The 26,931-nt window shown below is 35.8% G+C and overlaps 1 protein-coding gene across 1 annotated transcript in view; it reads right to left on the bottom strand.

Moving 5' to 3' along the window:
• Window positions 1-26,931, bottom strand: part of lonrf1l (LON peptidase N-terminal domain and ring finger 1, like) — a 62,249-nt gene that overhangs the window by 4,217 nt on the left and 31,101 nt on the right. Inside the window, exons 5-11 of the mRNA XM_051927812.1 lie at window positions 23,940-24,096; window positions 19,268-19,364; window positions 6,646-6,760; window positions 6,236-6,357; window positions 4,736-4,894; window positions 2,635-2,797; window positions 2,362-2,514 (exon numbers count right to left, since the gene is read on the bottom strand). Coding sequence (XP_051783772.1) covers window positions 2,362-2,514; window positions 2,635-2,797; window positions 4,736-4,894; window positions 6,236-6,357; window positions 6,646-6,760; window positions 19,268-19,364; window positions 23,940-24,096 — 966 coding nt within the window. The remainder of the gene's footprint in view (window positions 1-2,361; window positions 2,515-2,634; window positions 2,798-4,735; window positions 4,895-6,235; window positions 6,358-6,645; window positions 6,761-19,267; window positions 19,365-23,939; window positions 24,097-26,931) is intronic.

Genomic DNA, 26,931 nt, shown 5'->3' with positions numbered 1-26,931 from the left:
GTTAAATCTCTTTCTTGTGGGACGTATAACACTGCTTGCGTTCTGAAGCGGGAAGAGGGCTGAACGCATGCTAAGGAGATGCGGTCGGATAATCTGCTGGCTTGCTGTTGCGCTGCATGTTCTGCTTGTCGCGCTGTGCATCGATCATTTAAAAGCCTGTACAGCAGCTGTCCTTTTGTCTCACTGCCTTGTCTTGCGGGACGTTAAAGTGTCTCTGATGGGACATCAAAGTGACTTCCGAGAAGATCACATCTATTCTCCCGTCTCCCTCCCAAGATTTTTTTTTTTTAATAATAGAGAGATGTTTTCTGAACACAGCAGGCAATTAATTCTTGAGAATTTTTAATTAATGTCAAAAACAGTGGCAGAAGTGGATTGGTCGATGTAATAGGGATAAGCAAATGTAGTTAAGTATAAGCCAGAGGTGAAAGACAGTAATTCACACCTGGATACTAGCATTCAGTGTCATTGAGTGTGGTGATGAGAGAAAAATAGGATAATTTACATTTTCTAAATAGAATTTAAGAGTTACAACAACATGGACATTTGGAGAGAAGTCTTTTTTAAGAAAAAGTCAAGTGAGGGAGGGAATGCGACATGCACACAGATGAAATGATTAAAAATGTAAGGACACAATGGGCTTAGTTCATGATACTTCTGATGTTAATCAATTCCCACGTTGTCCTCAGAAGAGGTTTAATTCCCTTAACTGGTCACAGCAGGACATACCCTTTAATCCCAATATGCACCTGGTCACACTTCCTTGCACATCTTCTGTGTCTTGCTATGTCTTTGTGTAATGTGCTGACCGGAACTGTCCACACTAGTCCAGATGTAGCCCAATTAGCACATTATACAATTTGAGAATAGTGTCCCTGGATTTATATTTGATAGTTATTACAATATTGCACTGCATTTTAATTCCCTTTTTCTTGCTTCTATACATTGCTTTGATGAGGACAATCATTAATGACACAACTTTAGTCTTTTTAGCATGACTTGTATTATAACAAAGAATGCATAAAAGGGAATAGTCAGCCATTTGCCCAGATCTCCAGAATTGTCACTTTGTCTGTTCTCTTTGTCTATTTTCCCCAGGGATGTAGCAGACTACAGTTTTTATTTTCCTTCTTTTCACTGTCAACCACACATACCACAATGACAATGTCAATGGACATGTCAATCAATCAGTTTGAAATTGCTTAAATTATTTTAATTAATTTGCATTTTTAAGTGTGTGCATTTATATTTTGCCTGTGAAAGGCTGCACTCAGTCAACAGTACTATATAAAAACCTGAACTGAACTTAATTAAAAGCCCTATTTTTTTTCTCAGAGACAATGTTTCCTATCTTGTTCTTATGTTTTGGTTTTTTTTTTGGTAAATAAACTGCAAATTCCAAGTGTGTATTTGGTTTTGAAGATTGTCCATGTCTTTTGAACTTTCTTTGATGCCTTCTCTGTATTCGCACCCCTTAGTACTAGTGTCACCTTCAATTTTTACAAGATTACTAACTTATATCATTTATTCATTATTCATATTAAATCAGAAACTGCAACAGCCTGAACTGAGATCACTGCAGGAAATCTACCGATGACCTCACCTCATTCTCCACTCCACTCTCTTACTTCATTCTTTGTCTCCATCCAGTTAACTACCTTAAAAACTAGTTTTGCAACCTACCTTCAATGCCCTCAATGGCCTCTAGCTTCAGAAAAAAATCCTTTGGTATGAAATCATATCAAAGGCTTTTTGAAAGTCAAAGTATATTATGTTGTATGTTTTGCATTTGCTTATTATGTGACGTCTGAACAGATTGTTTTATGTGGTTGTTTTAAAGATGTTATTTTTACCCAAGTATTCTTCTAATGTATTTCTGATACTAGCTTATAATAAAACAGAAACATACAAGGATCTGTTTTGACGTCACAATGTCTGCTTTCTAGCAGTCAGGTACATCATGTTTTCAAAATTAACTTCGAACAATCTAATTTTTCTGTTGTTTATAAACACAGCAATATATTTACGCATCAGGACGTTTAAAATTAAGATGCACATTTAGATTATGGAAACTGTATATAAAAAATAAAAGATTTCAACTTGTTCTTACATATTCATGTCTATATAGCCAAGTTCCATGCTACTTTGTACAAATGGAAATAGTAAGAAACAAGATAAATCAAAGTAAAAATGAAGTAAAAAGTCATGGATGAACTATTCAGTGAAATAGTTCAATCAGAAATACATTTTACATATTCATGAACACTATACTGTTTTAGAAAGTCTTAAATTCACAGTATATGCAATAAAGGTCTGTTTATGCCTTCTAGAAAATAACTACAATATTCTATTTCTTTTTACCTGAATATCATCTTCTCTTTCTGGCATTGGTCCAAAATGCTGAAGAATTTGACATCTAAATCTATTTTCCAGTTTTTGGAACCAAGTACATGCCTGCATGTACACTTGATCATGGAGTTCTTGCAGCTTACATAACTCTTCTTCATTCTGTACCTATTGACAAAAACAGCCCATTTATAACACACAAACAAAAAATACAAACATATAAAGTCACAGCCGTAATATTATACAATAATATGTCAATTTCATACAACATATTTTAAAATGTCTCACCCGGATATCTTCCAGATACTCAATACTGGCTACACAATATCCATCTCTCATTCCTCTTTGTAAGACTTTAAAGCGTTTTCCTCCAATTGTATCTACGACAGACCGTCCATCAGGGAGAAAATGAACACTTCTTATTTGGAGTATGCAACCATAATCTGCAAAACTAAATAACAAAATATATATATTTACTCTTACTTGCCTTATTTACAGAAAATCATGGCAGTAATAAGTCTGGTGTTTTAACATGGCTTTAAGAACATGAATATTATGTCAGATTTAATCTTAGGTATCTCAGTGCCACTGGACTTGTACATCCCTTTTTCATCCATGTGGTTTTCTAAATATACAAAGGGTGCAAAGTTATAGTGTACAGCTTTAGGATGACAAAACATTTTAGCTCAGAAAATATTTATCCTTAGCAACCAAGATACAAATACTGGACATTTTAAATACATCCTGCATTTTCAGCATGCTACACTCTGGAGAAATGATCAATTGATTTTTTAACTGCCAAAGGTACCCACTCGGTGTTGGCTACACCCCAAAAGAAACTCAGGTTAGATACACCAGCAGATTTGACTCAACAAGTTTTCAGATCAAGGCCTGATTTCCAGAAATGTATTTCTACAGCTTCTTTGTCAGCAAAGCTATACAACGACTGGGTCAAGCCCATAAAAATAGAACAATCATGTATGAAATTCTGACACAAGGCAGGTGAATCGATCATAAGAGTGCTGGGCAATGATGTATACTGGTCTGCAAATTTATTAAAGAGTATGAGTATGCATATTTTCATTATGCAATTTATAATCCTTCTATGCTATTACATTATTTTAAAACTAATTGATGCTTTCCCTCCTACATTGCTTGCAACCTAATTGGACTGACCTTAAAGTTGTCTCATTATTTTTACAGAACTATTTTTACAGTTTACATTTCTCATCATAACAAACCACTATTCCCCAAAAATCATAAATTGTACTTATATTTTTATTACATTACTGTAGACACCAACTTGACCAAAACATCAAATACTAGCATTAGAAGGATTGCTTACATTTGTAAAAACTGCAGTTTACCTTTAATGTCCTTCCAGAACATGGGTGTTACTCGCATAGATATGGTCATACAGGTTAGCATTCCTTATGGCTATCTACTAGTATTTCATAAAAGATGTCATATTCAGTATATATAGTACTATATATACAGTGGAACCTTGGTTCACGAAAGTCTCTGAACACGTACAAATCGGGTTACGACCAAAAAAGTTCGCCAAACTTTTGCATCTGTTCACAACCACACACTCGGTTTACGAACAAGCCAGTTTCCCTTCCGGTTTGTACGAGCTGATGATTTCCACACGTGTTGCATTGTTCTTGGTCAGACGTGCGTGCTTTCACTGTGAACTCTTTGTGCGCTATTTCGTTTCCCTTCCGGTTCGTATGCGCCGATGATTTCCGCACGTGTTGAGTCTCTCTCTGTAGTACATTGTACTCGGTCAGATGTGCATCGCGCAGAGGGACTCTACCTCAAAACTGTAACCTCCTCTCCACCCAGCTTCCTGCTCACTTCCTTCATGCCAGAACTCGACTCATGCAAGGTTAATTTTCTTGGTTGTTTATTAAAAAAAGTGTTTTCAGCGAGCGGTTCCTAAGGCTATGGCATGAAATCCTGCAATGTTAGTTTTCTCTGTTCAAGGTTTTCTCAGTGTTATTCAATGTTTTTACATTTAGTTTACTATTACACTGTGCATTCTATGGTATAATTAACTATTTCTGTGCTTAAAAATCTTTAAAAAAAATATATTTACAGACAGTTTGTACAATCCGGAACGGATTAATTGTATTTACATACAATCCTATGGGGGAAATTACTTCGGGTCACGAACAAATCGGGTTGCGACCAGAGTTTTGGAATGAATTACGGTCGTGACCCGAGCTTCCACTGTAGTATTATAGTCTAGTTACCCCTACTTAAAAGACAATGGGCAAAAATTTATTTATTAAAACTGAACAAAAAGTTTAACAATTGTTTTAACAATTTATTCACTGTATTGCTCTCCAAAAACAGAAAATTTCATGACGTTTAAAATATAACTTACCCTTTCTGGGGATCACTGATACACATTCCAAACTGTCTGGTTCCAGTTTCCATACATCTTCTTATCATCAACCGATATCTTGGCTCAAATACATGAAGTGGACAAGGCACAGTAGGATATGCCATGGTGCATACAAAGACTGGGACATTCTTGGTCAAACTGGAACACAGAGAAATATTTAATCCATTACCCCAAAAATATACACACCCCTCTATTCAAATAAGGGTGCTACAAGAGCATGAAAAAAAATATGTTTGCAGACAATCAGGTAATGCTACAGCCCATACGATGACAAGTTGAAAAAGTAGAATCAATTCAAGGTAGCTATTAAAAATGTCCACCACTGTCTGCTTTCTACCACCAATGGATACTATGCTGTCAACAGACCTTTAACAATGTCTTAGGCAATGTGGATAACATTCTTGAACAGCAGATCATCAGAGAAAAATATATAATGGTATTAGGAACCATCCCCATGTATAGCTGGTCACCACTGCTGCTTGCTTGGAGTAATCTGATCTTGTGCTTAGAAGATCCTATCACCAGCTGTACACATTCTGACATCAGGCCAGAGTGTGGCAATTGTCCATCAGGAAAATGCTGACAAGATATGATGGCGCTCTCGAATACGGACAACACTTGAAAGCCAAAGTGAAATAAGCACCTATCATAAGTTAGCTGGCTCACTAGACATGTCTCCAGTACAGCATTTGTAAAAAATTCCAGGCTGCCAACTGCAGTTCACTTTATGCTCCCAAGGACTGTTGTATCCCTAGAGAAGCAGCTGCATAATGCAATTTGGATATGCCAGTAGACACTGGCACAATGTACAGCTTTATATGAAAAGTTCCAAGGTGTAGCCCCATGCTAGACCAAATAAACGAGTCCTTAGCACTGTATCACCAGTTCTCATGCGTATTTCAGTTTTCATGGAAATTATGTTATCTGGTTTCAATTAATTTTTCCATCAGACATTATATTATGTATTATACAACTACTAAACTAAAATGTTTATTCAGTGCTTTAGTAGAAGTTTAAGATGTCTAACAATTAAACTTTACAGTAGCTACAAAAGTACAAACAGTATACATCAAACATGGTAAAACTAAATTTAAACCCTGAACAGGTTTATTCTGGACGTGAAAGATTTAAGACAGTATTTGCAGGACATACTCGTGAATACTACCTAAATTTATACATACAGTGCCCAAATTAGGGTCTCTCAAAAAGCTAGCTGTCAAATTTTGATGTCTAAAATCCATTCAGTCTTAAGATTCCCTAAATACAGTAGTGCACAAAAGTAGGTTTACAGTTGTTCATAAGGAAAACGACATGACTGGTACACTCAAGCACACTTTATTAATAAGAAAAAGAAAATAACATACTGTAAATAAATAATGCAATAAGTAATAAATAAATAAATAATAATACAAGAATAAACTGTGTTTTGCATACTCACAACTGTAAACTTACTTTTGCCCATCCCGGTATGTTACTTACTCAGACAGCTCCATTGTTTCCTCAGTATGAATCCGTTTTCTTTCCAAATGTGCCATAAGGAAATATTTGTGTAATAGCTTCTCAATAAGGTGTGACATATTATATTTTCTACATGCTAGGTACTGCAAAGTATGCAAAGAAAATGGAAAACAGTGTTACAATAAAGAAGCAATGCAGAAAAAAATATTCAGTCAACTTGAGTATTACCAACACATTATGAGAACTTAATTTATAGAGGAATAACCAGTGCTAATTTTTGCAAGCATTACCTTACCACCAGCATTTGGTGACATAATGAATTTTAAATAATAGCTTCACTCACATATAATCAATTTGTATTCACTGTATGTAAATAAATATCATCCTTATCTGCAATAATCTACACCTCATGAGGGGGAGTGATAACATACCTCTTTTAGACTTTCCTTACAGAGAGGACACTGGGGTGAGTGATCAAGACATCGTTGTAAACAGCTTTTACAGAATGTGTGGCCACAAGGAGTTGTTACTGGTTCATAAAAAAGCCTGTCCAAGCAGAAAAATACATAAAAGCTTGTTAAAATAAACAGAAAACAAATTACCATTGTTCTAGCACATAATTCAGAGTGTAGTGCCATCTACAATAAGTAGTTATTTCTATCTGTGTAAATTCTAACACTGACAATAAATAAAAATGATGTTACCTATGGTTAAAATAATTTTAGTTGTGGATGCCAGTTCTATAAAGACCAGCACAATGCATTCAACCCAAAACTCTTTAGACGTAAACTTAAGTTTCACAAAAATGCTCTGAAGGTAAACATTACTTTGATTCAGATTTGTTTAATATACCAACTCACCATAATAACTTTCTCCATGGTAGAAATCTCTTAAAACTATTTTTAGGACACTGAAAAGCTACTTTAGGCATTCACTAAAGAAAAACAGCTTATTTTAGGTTTGCACCCCGTCTTGAGATTTTACTGCATTGTGCCTGATGCTTGCTAGGATAGGCTCCAGCATACCTATGACCCTGCTCTGGATAAGCGTGTTTAAAAAAGAATGGATGTATAATTTACTTTTAATACCACAACCAAAGGAAACATTAATTCCAAAATATAGCAGCAAGTATGAAAAGAACAAAGACATTATGATTGCACTTGCAACGTTTTTATTCAGCTTGTTTTTTTGTAAAGTTTACACCTGGCTTTTAAAATAATTTTTACTTCTAAATCTGTCCTCCTCTTCCTCTTTTTTAACATAATACCTGAAGACCAAAAAATACCGCAAAAAAGAAGAACTCTGGTTATAATAAAAAGTATGAAGAAACTTTAAATATGGGACCGATAAACTCTGGAATGATCTGCTGTAGCTTTCAATCTGATCCTGATGATAGTCCGGGCTAGCTCCATCCTCCCTGGTTGGTTCCAGGAGCCTGTTGAACCTGGAACCTTCAACAGTCAGGCAAACGAGGACATGCACAGTCAAGTAAGGGGTTGATGTAAAAGGTTCCAGTGCTTTTATTAAAATCCAAACAAAAGTATTTACAAGTGCAGCGCAAGCTCTTCCAAAAGTAGTTAATAAATAAATGAATAATACATAAAATCCAAGTGTTCAGTGGAGGTTAAAATCCAAATTTATACTCCAATAATAACACTCAGGCAGGTTCTACCTTTAAAAACAAACACGAGCCCCAATGCCTCTCTCTAAAATCTACCATTTCCTCAGCTTACTCCATCAGGACCTTGTAGCATCAGGAGACACCTGCCGACAGGTGAAGTCTTCCATTAATCCCAGGTTCAGGGGCCTACCGTCACTCTGTCTGTGTCCCTCTTCTAAACCCCATCCTCATCTCCACCAGCCAGTCTGTCAGTGTCAAGAGGGAGATGCCATACAATGGAGCCGCTCCTACTCCTCTCTGTAGTTGCTCTAAGGATCACCCCTTCTCTAGCTCCACACTCTAGTGCAGGTGTACCGCTCACTCCCTTAGAGGCATACACCTGACCACCTGCACATGGGCTACTCACATGGGCTCCTCACCAGTCCTGCCTCTTTCTCCTCCCGTAACTTACGTTCTCTCTTGGATCTGATTTAATGCCCCTGTCCCTTGTCTCCCTCTCTGCTGTGCAGGTTCCCTCCAAGGTGTCAACGAGGAACGTGACTGATCCACCACATTATAAAAAGTATTATTAAAGGAACTTGTTTTATTTGAACCTACATACAAGCCCGCAGTAATATAGAATTTTAATTGATCATGGGACAGGAGCAGTAAAATAAGCATTATCTCATTGCTACGTTGCAGCAGTTCAGATCCCAGTTACCAGCTTTGTGGACTTTGCAAGTTCTCTGCATGTCTGGACTTGTACAAGTACAAGTGAATGGGTGTATAGAACAGGGACAGCTTTGAAAGTTTCTCTACTCAGTCAGAATTATAAAAAAAAAAGAAAAAAGAAAAGCAACCATTATAATAGGTAGAGGTCTTCATCTGAGAGATGGTGGAAAAAACTGTTTCCAAAGTAAGCAGGAAAAGGATTATATAGTCAGATTACCATTGTCACAAAAAACAAATTAATTTCCCAGTCCAATTACAAAGAGACAGGTTCTTTATCCAATTTCAGTTTTACTACTTCCCTAAATATCACTATATGATAAGGTCTTCTAACATCTCGGTCTGCATTGAGTCTCCAAGTTTGAAATTGCTTATTTCTATTTTGAAAACAGAAAGCATTCATATATACAATGCAAATCACAAGTTATAGACAACCCATGTAAAAAGATTTAAATTATCCCCATGTTACCCTACAGAAGCACATCACACTTCTTTGTGTTCTAAGTTAATTTTGCCTCTACATTCAATTTACAACTAGAGTTTTGGAACATAGGCTATATATATATATATATATATATATATATATATATATATATTATATATATATATACATACATATACAGTGACTGAAATTTGTATTTGCAAACAGCCTGCATCTGATCCCTGTATTTAGATAATGCTGCTTTTAAAATAAGTGGCATTCACAAATGAATGACAGCTTAGACTGGCATTTTCATATTCAATGGTGTGACTTAAAATATGTGACAACATAGGAACAAAACAATACACAACTTTTGCTCTTAAGACTTTTGCTTTTTTAATTGTTGGTTCGCAGAAGAGATATCACTTCAAATAGCCCTTTTCAGGCCTTTTTTTTTTTAAAAAAAGTTAAGGACACTGCATTGCACAGAATGTTGTATGGGAAAAAAAGTCTACTTGAAACTTCTACTTATTCACACTAGTAATATTCTGAGAAATAGAATCATGTGTCAAATTAGAACTAAATGAGTCTCAATTCATAATCATGACTGATTTAGGCTGCTGTTGCTACACAATGGGAAAAACAAAACTGAGCTGTACCAGATAATCCATAAAGACTGGATCAGGCAAGAGCTGCAGTGAAAAAATGGTCTTACCTTTTCTCCCTAAAATAATTCCTTCTCAGCTCTCAATATTCTTATTCATTGAAGTTACATATCTTTCACATTCCTTCTTTTTTTGGTACCTAGCTTTTCTTCTCTCATTATTTCTCCCTTCTGTAAGCCAATACTGTACCATGTGATTATATTTCTTGTTGATTGAAACTCAAGAAATATGTTCACTTTACTTTTCTGCACTTTTATGTATACTCCACACATTTTCAACACATTATTAACCTTTTAAACTAAATAGTGCATGTTCAGTGAGTGCACATTTCATCCACTACTTGTTATTGTGAAACTAAAACATTTTTGAAAGCAGAGGTATAGTGCATTCAACCTACAGTCTTGTTTGTGCCTAACTTTTCTTACAACGGGAAATAGATGGGGATGCTGAAATATACTACCTCTTAGGACCTCATAGTACAAGGGTCCTGTAGGGCTGTATCTTATAATCACTCCTAATCACAGCAGTTTGCCAATTGGCCAAAGATTGGACTAGATGATGCAATTATCTATCTTTAAAACAAGGTTTATTTCCTTCTGGACAAGCCTGGCACCACTGTAATGATTAGGTTTTTTTATTTCTCCAGTGCCTTCAATACCATACAGTCATCACTGCAAAGGAATAAGATGAGGCATATGCAAGTGGATGAGACTATGGTATCCTGGATAATAGATAATCTGTCAGCCAGACCACAGTTTGTAAGACTCAAGGACTATGTTTCTGATATGGATGTGACCAACACAAGGAACAGCCCTGTCTCCTTTTCTGTTCACCCTGTACATCTTGGGTCATGTCACTTGCAGACATTTTCAGACAATTCTGCTCTAATGGAGTGTACTGACAAGGAGTGTGAGAGAGAGTATATAGTCAGGTGGAGAACTTTGTTTCTTAGTGCAAATGCAATTGTCAGCAAATCAACATCAGGAAAACCAAGGTTATTGACTATTAGCACACCAAACAGGTTCTATGCCTGGTCACTATTCAGGGAGTATACCAACTCCACATTCACTATTATAAGTAATTGAGGGGTCCATATCAATGCCAAGCTGAAATGGTGCATTAACACAGAGACACGTTATTAGAAAGGGCAGAGCAGATTCTTTTCTTTTGGAGACTGTGAAAAGGATAGTGTCATTTTTTACCTGATCTATACCTCTGTGATAGCCAATGCGATGTTTTACGCTGTAGTGTGCTGGGCTGGTAACATCATTTCAAGAGAGCCCTACCTACTCTACAAACTGATTAAGAAAGCAGGTTGGTTTGTTGGATCCACTGTCAACCTGCTGGAGACTGCTAGAGATACAGTAGTAACGAAGAAGAGAATTAACATAAAATTAACACAAAATTATGAACAATTTTGCAAAACCTCTCAATTTTCTTTCTTTCTTTTATTCTTTGTGGGTATTTGAAAGGGGCTGTTATTGCTTGTTATAATTTTGTAGAGTTTCTGTAAAAAGCTAAATTTCCCCTTTTCAGACAAATAATGTACTATCAATCTATCTGTGTGTATACTAGTGGTACATGAAAACATGAATTTCACACGTGGATAACCTGTTAGATGATGGCATAACTCATGAAGTTAATTTCAAGATTGAATGAATTTGTGTACAAAAACAAAACAGATGAAGATATGAGATTGTTGAACCTAAATAATTTTGAAACTAAACATCAATCACATAAAAGAACAGCTGAAAGATTTTACATTTAACACTAGAATCCCTGAAGCCTATGAAAAAACTCGGAATCCTGGGCCAACTTAAAGTCCTTCACACCTCTCCATCAACATCACCTGGAACCTTTTGGTTATAAGGCAGCAGTTCTTACCTCTGCACCATTCAGGAATACAGATCAACTTTCTGTCGACTGACGTTTGAGCTTGGGGTTTAACTCATTGACAGCAACATGTAAATTGAATGATTTTTTTATTTTTTTAACTTTGATTATATTCTTGAATAAAAGCGCATGTGTTTATTTGATATTTGAACTAAAGTCTTCACACATTATACACTTCACATCATTATTAAATATAGAATGGAAAAAGTTTCTCTTTTAGGTATGTGTTCAGCATTTCTTGCCTTGCAATTCCTTTCATCCTACACTTATGCAGATCGTTGTAGACAAGGAACACACATGAAATGTATCTATTCCAAATAATGAAATATTATTTACCCTATACAACTCTAGGCACCTCACACCCAGATAAACACACTTGTGCTCTGAGAATTTTGCGACTGACTTGGTTCCATCAGTGGGTTGGTGATAGGATAGCAGGCTGCTTGTGCTGATCAATACATTTGCAAAGGAATTTAAGGTGGTCTGGGATTACAAGTTTTTTCATAGGTTTCAGGAATTCTAGTGTTAACAAAAGAACACTCTTTACTTTTATATAGAGTCACAGAGGTTTTGCAGAATTTTATGGCTCTAGACTCCACCACTAGCAAACATTTTAAAATGGCTAACGTGAAAGAGTGGAAAAATGTGAAGTTTCACAGATATTATTCATCCTTTAGTATAGATCTACTAAATGTATTTTGATTTTCCGCAATTGTGTTATGGCAATATTTCTGGTAGGGGACAAAACAGATTGAGAGAGTGAATTCACTCCTTTAAAAATCATAGGATGCTATCTAAGTGGTTAAGGCTTTGGACTTCAAACCCTGAGGTCCTGGGTTCAAATCATGCTACCAACACTGTGTGACCATGAGCAAGTCACTTCAACTGCCTGTGATCCAATTGGAAAAACAAGTGCAATATACCCAATTGCATCTCAAATTTTGTAAGTCAACTTGGATAAAGTCGCCAGCTAAATAAATAAATAACAATAAACCACTTGGATTGACCCTACTCCTTGAGACAGAAATAATTCTTCAAGATCTCATTTTCCTTCTATATGGTAAATATCTTATGTTAATCATGACTAGGTATACCACATTTCTTAAGAATACTTGCCCATATGGTGCAAAGTATATTAACTTGTCATCTTAACTCTGAAGTATTCTACACCAATATGGTATGTGTAATTCCTTTTATATTTGTTGTTTGTGGGCTGCTGGGGAAAGGTTATTTTGTGCTTACTGTGTATGTTTACGTTGATGCTGTATTTCTATGAGTTTTCCAAAAATCAAATCCTGTGCAACTGTTTCTACTATGACAATAATCTGATTTTCTGATATAAAACTAGTGCTGGGCGGTATACCGGTTCATACCGAAAACCGTTTTTTATTTTTTTTATGATATGGATTTTTCTTATACCGTAACACCGGTTTAAATTGCCTAAACGAGTTTCGGAACGTGGCGCAGCGGGAAACGGTTCAAGTGGGGACCTTTTTCACTGCTACACCGCTAAACACAGATTTGTTGCACTAGGGCTCTTTTTCACTGCTACACCACCAAATAGTGGGCGGTAGCATAGGTATGCCCTGAGGTGAAAATGGACAGAGAGCCGAAAAAAAGCAGTCACGTCTGTCGCCTGGAGATGCTTTAGTTTTAAAAGGTCAGATGTGTAAATACTGTTTCTATACTACTGGATAATACTGCAAGCCAAGTTGTACTTGTTTTATTTGTTTTCAATACAGTGTAATGTACCTGGGTACTGTGTAATAGTGTGACGACATTTTGACTTTATTCTCGACATTTCCACTTTAATCTTGACGCTTATGACGAGAATAAAGTCGACATGTTGACTTTATTCTCGTAATTTGTCATTAAAGTAGAACATCGTAAACTAAACTTCATCATAAAATGAATATTTAATTTACTAGATTTTCTCAAACTCCGTCATAAGTTATATAGCACATTAAATGCTTTGTGTTAAGTGATTTGTTCAGAGATGGGCGCAACTCTGAATGGATGGCATAATTAAACATGTATAACGAAGATATTTTTAAAGTTCTGAACACTCCGTGGGCTAAGTTTATAACTAGTTTTAATTTCACAAAGACGTTTATCGTGTGGTGATTGGTTATTTGGTGAAAGAAAAAGGAAGGATAGGAACTGGGGTTTTGGTAGCCTACGTCAGATAGAGACAGCATGCATGCAATAAAGATAGCCCGCTCAGAAGAACATTCATTTAATTCTGTGTTTGTGTCTCCGAACAGCAGATCACAAACCCAACATTTACACAATATTTAAGTTAAACCTGTGCGATAGCTATTCATACATCCAGTTTTTTGGAGCCTCGTCACATCTGCCATAAAGTTCTCTACACTGAACATACACCTGGGGACCCCTTACTGCGAGGGAGCAGCACTACCGCCTCACTACCGTACCTGTGTAATACCTGCTTTAATGCATTTCATCATGAAAATGATATCAAGTATTTATCTTAGCATTCTAAATTTTCAGAAAGCAGGAATATCATGAAGTGAATGGATTCTGTATGGTGATCGCTGTCTTCTCTTAGTGCGGAGGAAGTCAATTTAAGAAGCGTAGTGATTAACCACTGGGTCGGGGAACGTAACACAAAGCATTTAATGTGCTGCATTAATTTATGGCGGGGTGAATTAAGTAATTGATTAAACATTGATTTTAGGAAGAAGTTTAGTTTACGACATTCTACTTTAATTATGAAGTAAACTATGAGAATAAAGTGGAAATGTCGACTTTAATCTCAACATAAACGGCGAGAATAAAGTGGAAATGTTGACTTTGTTCTCGACATATAGTTTGTTTTTTTCTTCCCAGTATAGCTTAGCTTGAAGCAAGGTCCATATTAATGCAGTTTGCCTAAATGATGGTTCAGTTGATAAAGATGTCATCACCAAGTTGCACTTGTTGTATTTTATTTTATCAGTAATAATACTATTATTTATTTTATTGTTATTATTTATTAGTTTAAATATTATGCAGTTTAATGATGATAAAGTTGTTTAAAAAGAGACAGAGATTGTTAAAATTAACAGAAAGTGTAGTTGGTTTACAAAAAATATTTACTATTTATTCCTTTTCTAAGACATATTCGGTGCAATACAATTTTTGACAAGCACTTCTGGATATTTTACTAAGTCTAAATGCCTCTTTGTATGGTTGAAAATATGTTGTCAAAATTATAGTTAGTTTTTGCAAAATTTGTTCAATAAAAAGGTTCTATATTTTGACTGCATCTGTCATGCAATGTGATACCTTCTCCATTAGTGCCACCCCCTTGAAAACTATCACTTTATGGGGCAATGCAAAACTGTATTAATACTTGTGTGCACATTAAAATGTTTTTTTTTGTACAATGTACAATACTCTTGACAGTGGAATAGGTTATTCTTAGCCAGTAATTGCAGTGGAAAATGTGGTTAACATCCACTCATGCATGGGTAAAAAAATACCGTTGAATACCGTGAAACCGGGATAATTTAGAAAAATACCGTGATATAGAATTTTGGTCATACCGCCCACCCCTATATAAAACACAAATACTTAACAGTGATGACACAAGCTTTGTGTCTCATGCATAAACTGACGTAACAAGAAGTTCAGTAATGTACATCTCTCTAACTTACAAGGTCAGATGTCCTCTAAAATGTTCAATTGAAACACAAACTAGTTAGGAGAGAAAGTATGTTCTTAATATGAATTGACTAAACAGTCTGACACTGTTCAGTGATTCTCAAATGTGGCCACCAAAAAATTTTGGTGTGGCCAACACTTCAATTTGTTGCTATTCTTCAAATTGGAACATAAATTGATGGAACTTTATAGAGTCTACCCTCGAGAGGAACATTAAAACTGGTAACTGAGTCTATCGAATGAATAGTCCCTTGTCTGATGCAAGCAGATACAATCCAGATGCCCCTCTATATACACAAAAGTCAATTGACTATAATTGTCGGCCAGACAGTCCCATATATTCTAAGATAATTCTCCTGTCCAGGCATTAATATTAAGCTTGATCTTTTAGCAAACAAATGAACAGTTTATTTGCTAGCCGCTTAGGAGGCCTGGGAAGTCTGTCACGAATGAGCTTATACACTGAACTGTTCACCTTTTGTTAATGCTTTTTTTTCAGTTTTCCCACAGTTAAGGCCACATCTGTGTTCATATCACCTAATTTTTGATTCTGTGATGATAATTAGTGTGATAATCAATGTGGTTGTTGCATATTTACAAGTGTTTTCTGTGGTTGTAAGTGAAATACAGCATGTTAAATCTAAAGAAAAGAAAAGCCTTAAAAGTAAACCATAATGAGCCTTCTATATTATTTTAAGAAAAAATGAACAAAAGGAGATTGATGAAACTAAACGGAGCACAAGCAGTGATATGGGTGTTTCACTGACCCCTAAATGACTCCCTGATTTTAGAGATGAAAAAAGAAAATTTAATCATGAGTGGGAAGAAAAGTTTTTAGTATTTTTAAAGCCTGATTCATCAGAAAATGTGATGATATGCGCATTACGTAAAACTGAAATTTCGACAGATAAAATCCTGTGCACTTCAGCGTCATTTCAGTAAACATGAAATGGAAGTAAAGAAAAAGTTCAGTACTCAGAATGCTTGAAGAGAACATTGCTTTTAGGAAAGATCTGCTTCAACTACAAAAATGAATGAAAGTATTCTTTTCTCATGAGAACGAGCTGAAGTTAGCTACATTTAAAGCTTGTTATTGTATTGGGAAGTACAAAAAAAAAAACATTCACAAATGGTGAATTTATTAAAACATTGCTTTTTTTGATACAACCAGAAAATCAGTTATTTAGGGACATTCCTCTTGGCAATGACACAGTTCAAAGAAGATTTATAGAGCTTGGAAATTTCATAGGAAATGAGATTGCAGATAGTGTTTTAAGAAGTTTATATTTTATTTTGTCAGTTGATGAAAGTAATGAAATCACTAAAACCAATCATATAGTTGTGTGTTCTCTGTTTATTGATATGGACAAGAAAAATTTTTCTGTTTGGTTTCTCTAAAAGAACACCCAAATGAAAAAAAAAAAAAAAAAACTTGTATGAAGCTATAAAATCTCAACTTGATGAATTAGGAATTTCTTTTAACAACCTCTGCAGCATCACTGCCAATGGAGAATTCGCGATGCACAGTGAGTGAGTCAAGCAGTGTTTTAAGACATTTCAGGAACAACTGTAGCAATTAAGTTTTCAGATTGCATTGTTTTGTTCATCAGGAAGTTCTCATTTGTAAAGCTATATGTAAAACAATGAAAGATGTTAAGGTTGTTGTAAAGAAAACTATTAACACAATAGATACACGCAGTATTCTTAAAAATAGCTTTCAGTCACTTTGTGAAATAACAAGTGAGAAACATAATATGCTCCTTGACTATAATTCAAGTCATTAGTTCAATTTTGAATCAAGTATCCATCGTCTTTGTGAACTTTATGACAACGTAGTGACTGCTTTAAAATCTGTTAATACAGAACTGGTTAAGCAACTTCAGGACAGTGTTGTACCCTAAGTTCTTGTCAATAAGCCGCGGCTTATCTAAGGAAAAAAGTTGTGAAAATGAAAAAATAGAATATCGGCTTATACATAAGTCCGGCTTATACATCCATCGCGGGGGTTGCGTTCCAGAGCCACCCGCGAAATAAGAAAATCCGCGAAGTAGAAACCATATGTTTATATGGTTATTTTTATATTGTCATGCTTGGGTCACAGATTTGCGCAGAAACACAGGAGGTTGTAGAGAGACAGGAACGTTATTCAAACACTGCAAACAAACATTTGTCTCTTTTTCAAGTTTAAACTGTGCTCCATGACAAGACAGAGATGACAGTTCCGTCTCACAATTAAAAGAATGCAAACATATCTTCCTCTTCAAAGGAGTGAAGCAAACAAATCAATATGTCTGTTTGGCTTTTAAGTATGCGAAGCACCGCGGCACAAAGCTGTTGAAGGCGGCAGCTCACACCCCCTTCGTCAGGAGCAGACAAAGAGAGAGAGAGGGAGAGTTTGTTTTTCAGTCAAAAATCAATACGTGCCCTTCGAGCTTTTAAGTATGCGAAGCACTGTGCAGCATGTCTTTTCAGGAATCAGCTTTACAAAAGATAGCAACGTGAAGATAATCTTTCAGCATTTTTAGACGAGCGTCCGTATCGTCTAGGTGTGCAAACAGCCCCCCTGCTCAATCCCCATGTCAGGATCACAGATAGTCAGCGCAAGAGAGAGAGAACAGTAAGCCGGGTAGCTTCTCAGCCATCTGCCAATAGCGTCCCTTGTATGAAATCAACTGGGCAAACCAACTGAGGAAGCATGTACCAGAAATTAAAAGACCCATTGTCCGCAGAAATCCGCGATATATATTTAAATATGCTTACATATAAAATCACAATTTAAATGCCCGCTACGCGCTCGTGTTGACTCGGCGACGCCCAGAGCAGAAAGAACGCGCTCCGGCCGCTCCAACCGCGCCATGCGGGGAGTGAGAGAGACGGCAATATCTCACACTCTCTCCCCCCTTAAAGAAATTAAATGGGCGCGAGTGAGACCACTGACCTCCCTCCCTTCTATTAGTTATAGGTTATAGTACGTTCGGCTTATCCATGAGTCCGGCTTATCTATGATACGATTTTATTTTAAAAATTCGTATGATTTTTGGTCTCCGGCTAATACATGAGTCCGGCTTATAGACAAGAACTTAGGGTAATTATTTTATTTTTGAGCGACTTTTTGCCTAAATTCAGTTCAATAAATCGCTAGCTTCAGCAACCCGATTTAACAATAATTAATATTGTTTATAGAATTGAGAAATTCCAAAATATGATATCAGACATAAATCCTCTCTTCTTTCACTGGCAAACTTAACAATTTTTCCAACTCTTTCTAGTTTTCTTGATTCACGGTCATAAGATATCAAAAGCAAAATGTCCAAAATGAATTATGAGCTATTTACAAACAGTGCACGATGAACATGGAAGCAAGATTTAAGAAAGCAACATTTTTCAGGAAGTTTACTTTCCTTTCATCCATTTTCTGAGCTTAATGTTGAACATTTTAAGGACATTCAAGTTTGCTTATCCTCTTTTCCTTCTTTATCTTCCCTCAACTGGTCAAATATAACATACTCCTTGATTGAACTCTGTCAAGATGAACATATGAAACATAAATTTCAGGAAAAGAATGTGAGAGCTGAAAGGTTCTGGTGTGATATCTTCAAGAATGACGTCATCTATAAAAATCTTGTACATGTAGCTTTGCTCGTTTTAAGTATTTTTCAGACTACAGTTATCTATGAAAGGACATTCAGCTCACTTCATTTTCTAACATTTAAACACCATAACAAACTGAAGGATGAGCATCTTGATGCTGCTCTACGCTTAGCAGTACAGGAAAGAGGTGTGGAGAAATTTTCATATAATTCACTTCATTGTCAGCAAGAGGTATGTACATTACTGAATTTAGGATATATTTTTTATAAACTTTAATATTGGAAATGGAAAACGACTGCAACCACGAGTCATTGTTAGTGCCCATATGTGCAGACACTGAAAAGATTTTTCTGAGAACCCCTGCTTTAGATTACTCAGCCTCTGTAATTCTGATGCCAGAAAATATTACCATATGACTATAAGTTGTGAGTAAACTTAAAGAATCCAAAGTTAGTTTTATAAAACACAAATTATGTTGACCTACTTACCTCATGCAGAGAGAGCACTCAAAATCTGTAACATCTACGAGTTCATGAGGAACCTCCTTGTGGTTCGGAGAAGAAGCAGTAGCAGCAAAGATAGTTCCTGTTTAAAAAAATAAATAAATAAATAAAGAGGCAAAATGATGTACAAGACTAAAAACTACATAAGAACCAAGCATATTTAACCAGTGCCATGAAATCATTATTGTTCAAAAAGAAATAGAAAGAAAAAAAGTCTCTCACTAAATGTGGGCAGTTTTTATGGCACTAGGGGAGCTAGAAATAATGGAAACTCAGTCCTGTGGGAAACTGTAGAGTAAAACAAACTACAGTATATAGCTCAAAAGTGTTTCATCATTCTGTTTAATAGAGGCAAGCAATACATAAAAATATTTGCTATTCCTGGTAATTAATTAGAAGGTGTCTGTAAGTTCTGCTCAGTTACCTCCAGCAAATGTTCATTAAACAATACTGTTCTATTTGTACATTTTCACATGTGAAGTGCATCTAACTCACAAAAAAATATGAAATTTAAATAAAAAGTAGCACTGTAAATTTAAATTAGATTAAGGTCAAAAGAAACAAAGAAACTGAAAGACAAACTCCATCTGTAATTAGTTTAATTCCATGACTTTTTGCTGCATGTAGCTGACTTAGTTACTTTTTTTTATTAGGCTAAGACAATAAACACAAAATCATTTTAAATGTATCACAGTCTCTAATCTGTTTAACAAATAAAGAAGTATTGAATGATTTATTAAACATACTGAAGTCTAGACTTAAAAGTTAGTGCAAGTTCTTATCAAATATTAGTACACTCCACAAAGTCTTATTAAGAGTCATTTGATAGGTTCACTGTTAAAAAGGAATTTGCCTTTATCACTGCTTAACACTTACACTGAAAATTCTGATTGTAGCAAAGGTTGATGGTTATTGACTGGCAGAACATAAACATATGGAGCATCTCATTTCATCTATGTGCATGCAATAACTGAATCTATTTAATATCACCTTTCTGAAATGAAAATTGGGGTCACTTTTACCAGACAAAAACAAAAATGCAAAACACCACTGCAGTGTTTTAACTGCTTTAATTTTAAATGTGCTGTTTTTTTGTGTGAAGTAATGTGAGGCATATCATACTTTCCAAATATGGTGAAACGATTGATTAGACATTCTCCAAGTAAGAGGGAGATAAAAGGAAAGTTTCTTCAGCTTCTTCTCACTTTCATAATATATTTCTAACTAAATTTATAGGCATGCTAAATAGCTAAAAGAGGTAATTTTAAGCAGAATATAGTCCTCATTAGATGGATTATATGAAGAGAGAAAAAGCCCATCCTCAAATTCTCACCATAAGAGCTCATGTGACAAAAAAAAAAAAAAAGAAAAGAAAAAATCCTCCCTTACAATTTCTGAATTTTTTTTTTGTTATACAATTAGCCCTCCATATCCACAGTGTATTGGAACCAAGAGACCCGCAGATACCAAAATTGGCAAATGTTCAAGTCCCTTATACAAAATGGTGCAGTATTTGCATATAACCTACACACATCCTCCTGTATACTTTAAATCATCTATTAATTATTTACAATACCTAATACAATGTAAATGCTTTGTAAATAGTTGTTAAACGGTATTGCTTAGAGAACAGTGACTTCAGCAAGCAACATGCCATTTTTCAAAAGATCTTTAATCAAGAGATGGAACTTTATAGTACCTATTCACCTTTGAAGGATTGCTTTGACTACTTAATTTCTTTTTAGAAGTCTTTTTTTTTTTTCACAGAAACAAAGGGTGCACACAAGTGCATTACAGTCAGGATTGCCGACTTGAATTGCTTTTTTTTTTTTTCTTTAAAGAAATGCAGGGCAGTGCCTGCTGTGCACATCTGTGTTCCTATCAATAATCATGGTTTCACCTGTTGAAATTTTAGTATTTAATTTACAGTGTACTGAATACCTGCAGGGAGTCTGTGTGTGTTCTAGCCATTTCTACCTTGCACAACTTTTTGCACATAAATAACCCCACCTAAGTTTAAAGGTGTCTGCAAGTTGATGGACAGGCTCACTTTGTTTGGCTTGGGGCTAGCAATGGTTTAAGGAAGTCTGATTTCAGAGTAACTTTTTGGTTAGTGATTGTTTATTCTTCTTTGTTTGAGTGTCTTTATTTTCTGGAATACGTGTATGTCTTATGTGTTTTGTTTGAGAGCTGCAGTACTGCAAGTAGACTAAAGAAGGAAACAAACCATTTCCCACTTTAGGAATTGGTATTGCTCAGAAGCCGAGGTAGGGTAAGTGAGTAAAAAAGAACATTCCTTTTATAAAGGCAGCAATTGCCAGAGAACAGGGTCGATCAATTTATAGAGGAAAGCAAGGGTGCTTAATGTTCAGCAGAGCTAGCCAACTGAAGACCATTATGGTGGCTCAGAAATTGGATATCGGAGCTGTAAATTTACTCCTACGAACCATTTTATTCAACTCCTATGGCGGGAGTCTACAGAAGGATATACCTACAAATCACTTCATTTGTGTGGACTCATCATATTGCTTGGTGCAGCAAATTCAAGTTTTGCTTTTTTTGAATTTTCTGGATCCCCCCCCCCCCCATAATAAAAACTACTGCTGTATAATGCAACTAATAATATAATACTTAATGACACAGCTGATTCTAATTTCTCCTGCTGTCAAGTATCATTACTTAATTCAATTCAGAGTCATAAAAAATGGACTCTCTCCCTCTTAACTCTGTCATACTATGTCATGTTATGCATGCACATTGGAGGGTCAACCTCCGAATTCCTACAAGGTATGTTGTTCCAGCCTAGACTGAGATGGTATGATGCCACTAGCTGTGTTGTCTTCCTTTCCCACCATTGTAATGAGAAACCACCCAGTGCAGGCAACTGGCTCCACCCCTTCGGTACCTGGGCCATAAAGGTACAGCTGCTTTGTGATAGAGACGTCATTTTAGGATCGAGCGACTAGAGAGACCGAGTTCCTCTATACAGTGGTACCTTGAGTTTAATTCATTCCGTGACTGAGCTCGTAAGTCAAAATGCTCGTATCTCAAATTAATTTTCCCCATTGAAATTAATTGAAATGAGATTAATTCGTGCCAGCCCCCAAAAAACCACCCCAATTTTTTGTTAAATGTTTTCAACATAAGAAAAATGTATTTATAATGAACAAATATTGTATACAAACAAAATAAAACCTAATACATAAAAGAGAATCAAAAGAAATAAAGAGACGTTGGCAAAGCCAATTAGCGTATTGTATAATGTTTTTTTCTTTCACTTCACTTTTGCTTAACTTAATTTTCTTCTTCACTAGTTTTTTTCTTTTTTGCCACGCTTTCGTCACTTTCATTCGCAGGGCGTTTCAATAGAAACCTGTCCAAGGAGCTTTGTTTAGTCCTCCCCTTTAGAATGTTTCTGAAATGAGTTAGGCAAGTGTCATTAAATAGCGTGGCTGCACGTTCAGTTTTTTTTTCAGTAAAGTCAGGCGTTAGGCAAGTGACATTAAATAGCGCCGCTGCAAGTTTAGTTTCTTTTCAATAAAGTCAGGCGTTAAGCAAGTGTCATTAAATAGCGCTGCTGCAAGTTCAGTTTCTTTTCAATAAAATCAAGCGTTAGGCAAGAGTCATTAAATAGTGCCGCTGCACGTTCAGTTTCTTTTCAATAAAGTCAGGCGTTAGGCAAGTGTCATTAAATCGCACCACTGTATGATCAGTTGTAATTTTTTCAGGATGTTTCTTTTCTTTAAAGTTCGAAACTTTTTCCCACATTGCAAACACTTCCTTTATCTCACTTTAAGAGATAACCTCCTCCGTGATACCGATCTCCTGCAGAACCTCTGTATGTTGCTGCGTCTGTAGTTCCGTCAACTCCTCTGTCATCAGTTCCTCGGAATGTGCGGGGACAAGCTCTTGGATGGCTCGCATTTCGAATTTTGGCTCGTAACTCAAGACAAAAATCGACCTAGTGACGGCTCGTATCTCAAAAAACTTGTACGTTGGGGCACTCGTATCTCAAGGTATCACTGTAACTTGAAGAAACCTGTACTGTATATTATGCCTTGCGTCAACTGGAGTCCGTTTTTCTTTTTCCCTTTTGATGCCATTGAGCGTTTGTTTATTTGTTTTCAACTGAAGTAAACAGGGATAGCTGGGTTGGCGCCTTATTATTTATTTTGTTGAGACTGTCATCCCCTCAGATAACCACAATATTTAACTTTAGAAACCAAGAAAGAAAAGGCTGAGGGATGGGTTAAAATATTTGCTACAATATTTAACTTTAGAAACCAAGAAAGAAAAGGCTGAGGGATGGGTTAAAATATTTGCTATGTCAGTTCTTTGTCAAAAGAAGAACATTTGTCTCTGTTGGCAATCAAATTTAAATTGAAACACTGCAAAGTGATAACATGACTTGTAGCAGCATCATGCTACTTGTTAATTTTACATAATTACATTAAAAAATATGCATGGTTTTGAAGAAAACATTAGCTCCTCTTAATTTTCATAAACTTTGCAATCTATAACAAGTATTGAGTATTTTATGGATGGAGGCAATATAATATAAAACAAGTATTAACAATTTTACACAACAAAATTTCAGCTGAATTTACAAATCAACAGACAGCATGATGGAAAGAAAAATCATGTTTAAAATTTTCACCTTTCTTCTTCTGTTTATTCTGCCCATCATCATAAACTTTTCTGTAATCTGCTTCTTTTGCAGAAGTGGACAGTTTCCTTTTGAGCAGTGTTCCCTTCTCTGATCCAGACAGATGTGGTGCAGATGATGTTCTTTTTAAGACTTGCTCTTCTGGCAACTAATGTAAACATAATGGATCAACTTTATTTAGTCCTATACTTTCAAAGTTCTTTGGTGTTTATTGAACTCCATAATTCTAAAGCAGATTAATAAATTTAAATGAAATAAAAAGCATAAATAAAGAACAAGTAGATTTATACTGTTGCAACTTTCTAAATTTGTCGTCAATATTTTTGTATATTGGAATTCAAATGATAAACCAATGTTCTTATAGACAAAAAAGCTTAATAAAAAGTATATTACCAATAACCTAATAGCATACTAATAGTAAAAAGGACAGTACCAAGAGACCACAATATAGATAATTGTTTAAGAAAACGGTCAGTACTATCTAGTGTTAAACCAATGTCAACTAGCGCATGTACTTTTATGATACATTGGTGATAATCTTACAAAATAGGCTACAACCCAACAATGGAGGACAAATGTAAACTTGTCTTTATTTTTAAATGGCATTTTCAATATACAACTGATTTATAGAACATAATGTTAGATTTAGATTATTATACAACAAAAATGAGAATTGATGTTTTAATTAACTGGCCCCTCCCCTTATATCAATTAGCAATGTGTAACCCAATGTAGATCATATATCTCCTGAAAACATTGGTCTAACAATAACTGAGGTAAACAAGTACCTTCCATCACACCAAGACTTGTGAAAAATCTCCACATTTCATTATCAGTACTAGCAGGACAAAAACCACGAAGCTGCCACAGTGGCCAAAGGGAATAGTATCATTTCAAGACATTCAATATGGGCCCCGATACTATAGCCTCTTCTATTGTTTATGACTTTCAAGTCAAAGTCAAAATGTTGGGTATCCATTTTAGGATAAGGGTTGCATCTCTGCACTTTTGAGATTGTGAAGGAAAAGACTGATCTCTGATGTATACTGTAACAGTCTGCAGCAGAGTGGGATGTAGATGGCATTAGAATTAGCAGTAAAATGTGTTCCATGTAAGTGAGGACCAACCAGCTACCCTAAGTTCAAGTATATTGCGAATATGAGCGATGGTAGAGGTGATCATGAGATTTACTGAACTGGTGCCCTGGCAGAAGTATTACAATGTTATTTTGGAATGTAGTGATAATATTTACAGGTCCTTTTAATCATCATTCCTAGCACATTATGTAGATTTTCTATCTTTTTATGTATATTTTTTTAATTGTTGCATTATTACTGTTGTTCACATGGGTGCAGAACCTTTTACAGCTTCACAAATCCTTCCTGTGTCTGTTTTATGTTACGTCATCAGGATGAGTCTCTTCCAGTGTTCAGTGTGCTGTGAGAAGAGGAATTGTACCAGCAGAGTTTAAGCACTCATATGTTTTCTGTTTTAACATTTCAGCCCATTAATAATAAATATTAACAGATAAAAGGAGTTCTGTGTGGTTTCATTACCCCTTTGTGGTAGCTCACACTAAGTGGCACATCGTGAGTTACAACATAGAAGCTTCGGAGGTTAACTGGATTCAAAGCCACAGCTAAGCAGTAACATGCGTGTGGTGAACACTGGTTACAATGGCATAACTTAAAGTCACATATGATGACATTGGTTTTCTTTCCTCCCTCATAAATGCTTGATCACCTACACTTTCATGTCAAAGTCAACTGTCTTTTTTTCCTGTAGTTGTAAGACAATTTGTACATTTGTAAGACAAATGTAACTGAATGTAGTTGAAACCGGTGCAGGTAATAAATTGAGATTGAGATGAATCAGTCATAGTATATGGAGCTGGCATGGTGATAACTGTCATTTGCCCGTGAGACCTGGTAGCAGTTTTAAGTCGAATGGTCATAAGATGCATAGGTTGCAAGTCGACGACTACCTGTAATATTACAGTCATATGAAAAAGTTTGGGAACCCCTCTCAGCCTGCATAATAATTTACTCTACTTTCAACAAAAAGGATAACAGTGGTATGTCTTTCATTTACTAGGAACATCTGAGTACTGGGGTGTTTTCCGAACAAAGATTTTTAGTGAAGCCATATTTAGTTGTATGAAATTAAATCAAATGTGAAAAACCGGCTGTGCAAAAATGTGGGTCCCCTTGTAATTTTGCTGATCTGAATGCATGTCACTGCTCAATACTGATTACTTGCAACACCAAATTGGTTGGATTAGCTTGTTAAGCCTTGAATTTCATAGACAGGTGTGTCCAATCATGAGAAAACGTATTTAAGGTGGTCAGTTGCAAGGTGTGCTTCCCTTTGACTCTTCTCTGAAGAGTGACAGCATGGGATCCTCAAAGCAACTATCAAAAGATCTGAAAACAAAGATTGTTTAGTATCATGGTTTAGGGGAAGGTTACAAAAAGCTATATCAGAGGCTTCAACTGTCAGTTTCAACTGTAAGGAATGTAATCAGGAAATGGAAGGCCACAGGCACAGTTGCTGTTAAACCCAGGTCTGGCAGGCCAAGAAAAATACAGCAGAGGAATATGAACAGGATTGTGAGAATGGTTACAGACAACCCATAGATCACCTCCAAAGACCTGCACGAACATCTTGCTGCAGATGGCGTATCTGTACATCGTTCTACAATTCCGCGCAATTTACACAAAGAACATCTGTATGGCAGGGTGATGAGAAAGAAGCCCTTTCTGCACTCATGCCACAAACAGTGTTGCTTGTTGTATGCAAATGCTCATTTAGACAAGCCAGATTCATTTTGGAACAAAGTGCTTTAGACTGATGAGACAAAAATTGAGTTATTTGGTCATAACAAAAAGCGCTTTGCATGGCGGAAGAACACCACCGCATTCCAAGAAAAACACCTGCTACCTAATGTCAAATTTGGTGGAGGTTCCATCATGCTGTGGGGCTG

The sequence above is a fragment of the Erpetoichthys calabaricus genome, chromosome 5 (genome assembly GCF_900747795.2).
Source record: "Erpetoichthys calabaricus chromosome 5, fErpCal1.3, whole genome shotgun sequence".
NCBI lineage: Eukaryota > Metazoa > Chordata > Cladistia > Polypteriformes > Polypteridae > Erpetoichthys > Erpetoichthys calabaricus.
This window is presented reverse-complemented; position numbering and strand designations above follow the sequence as displayed.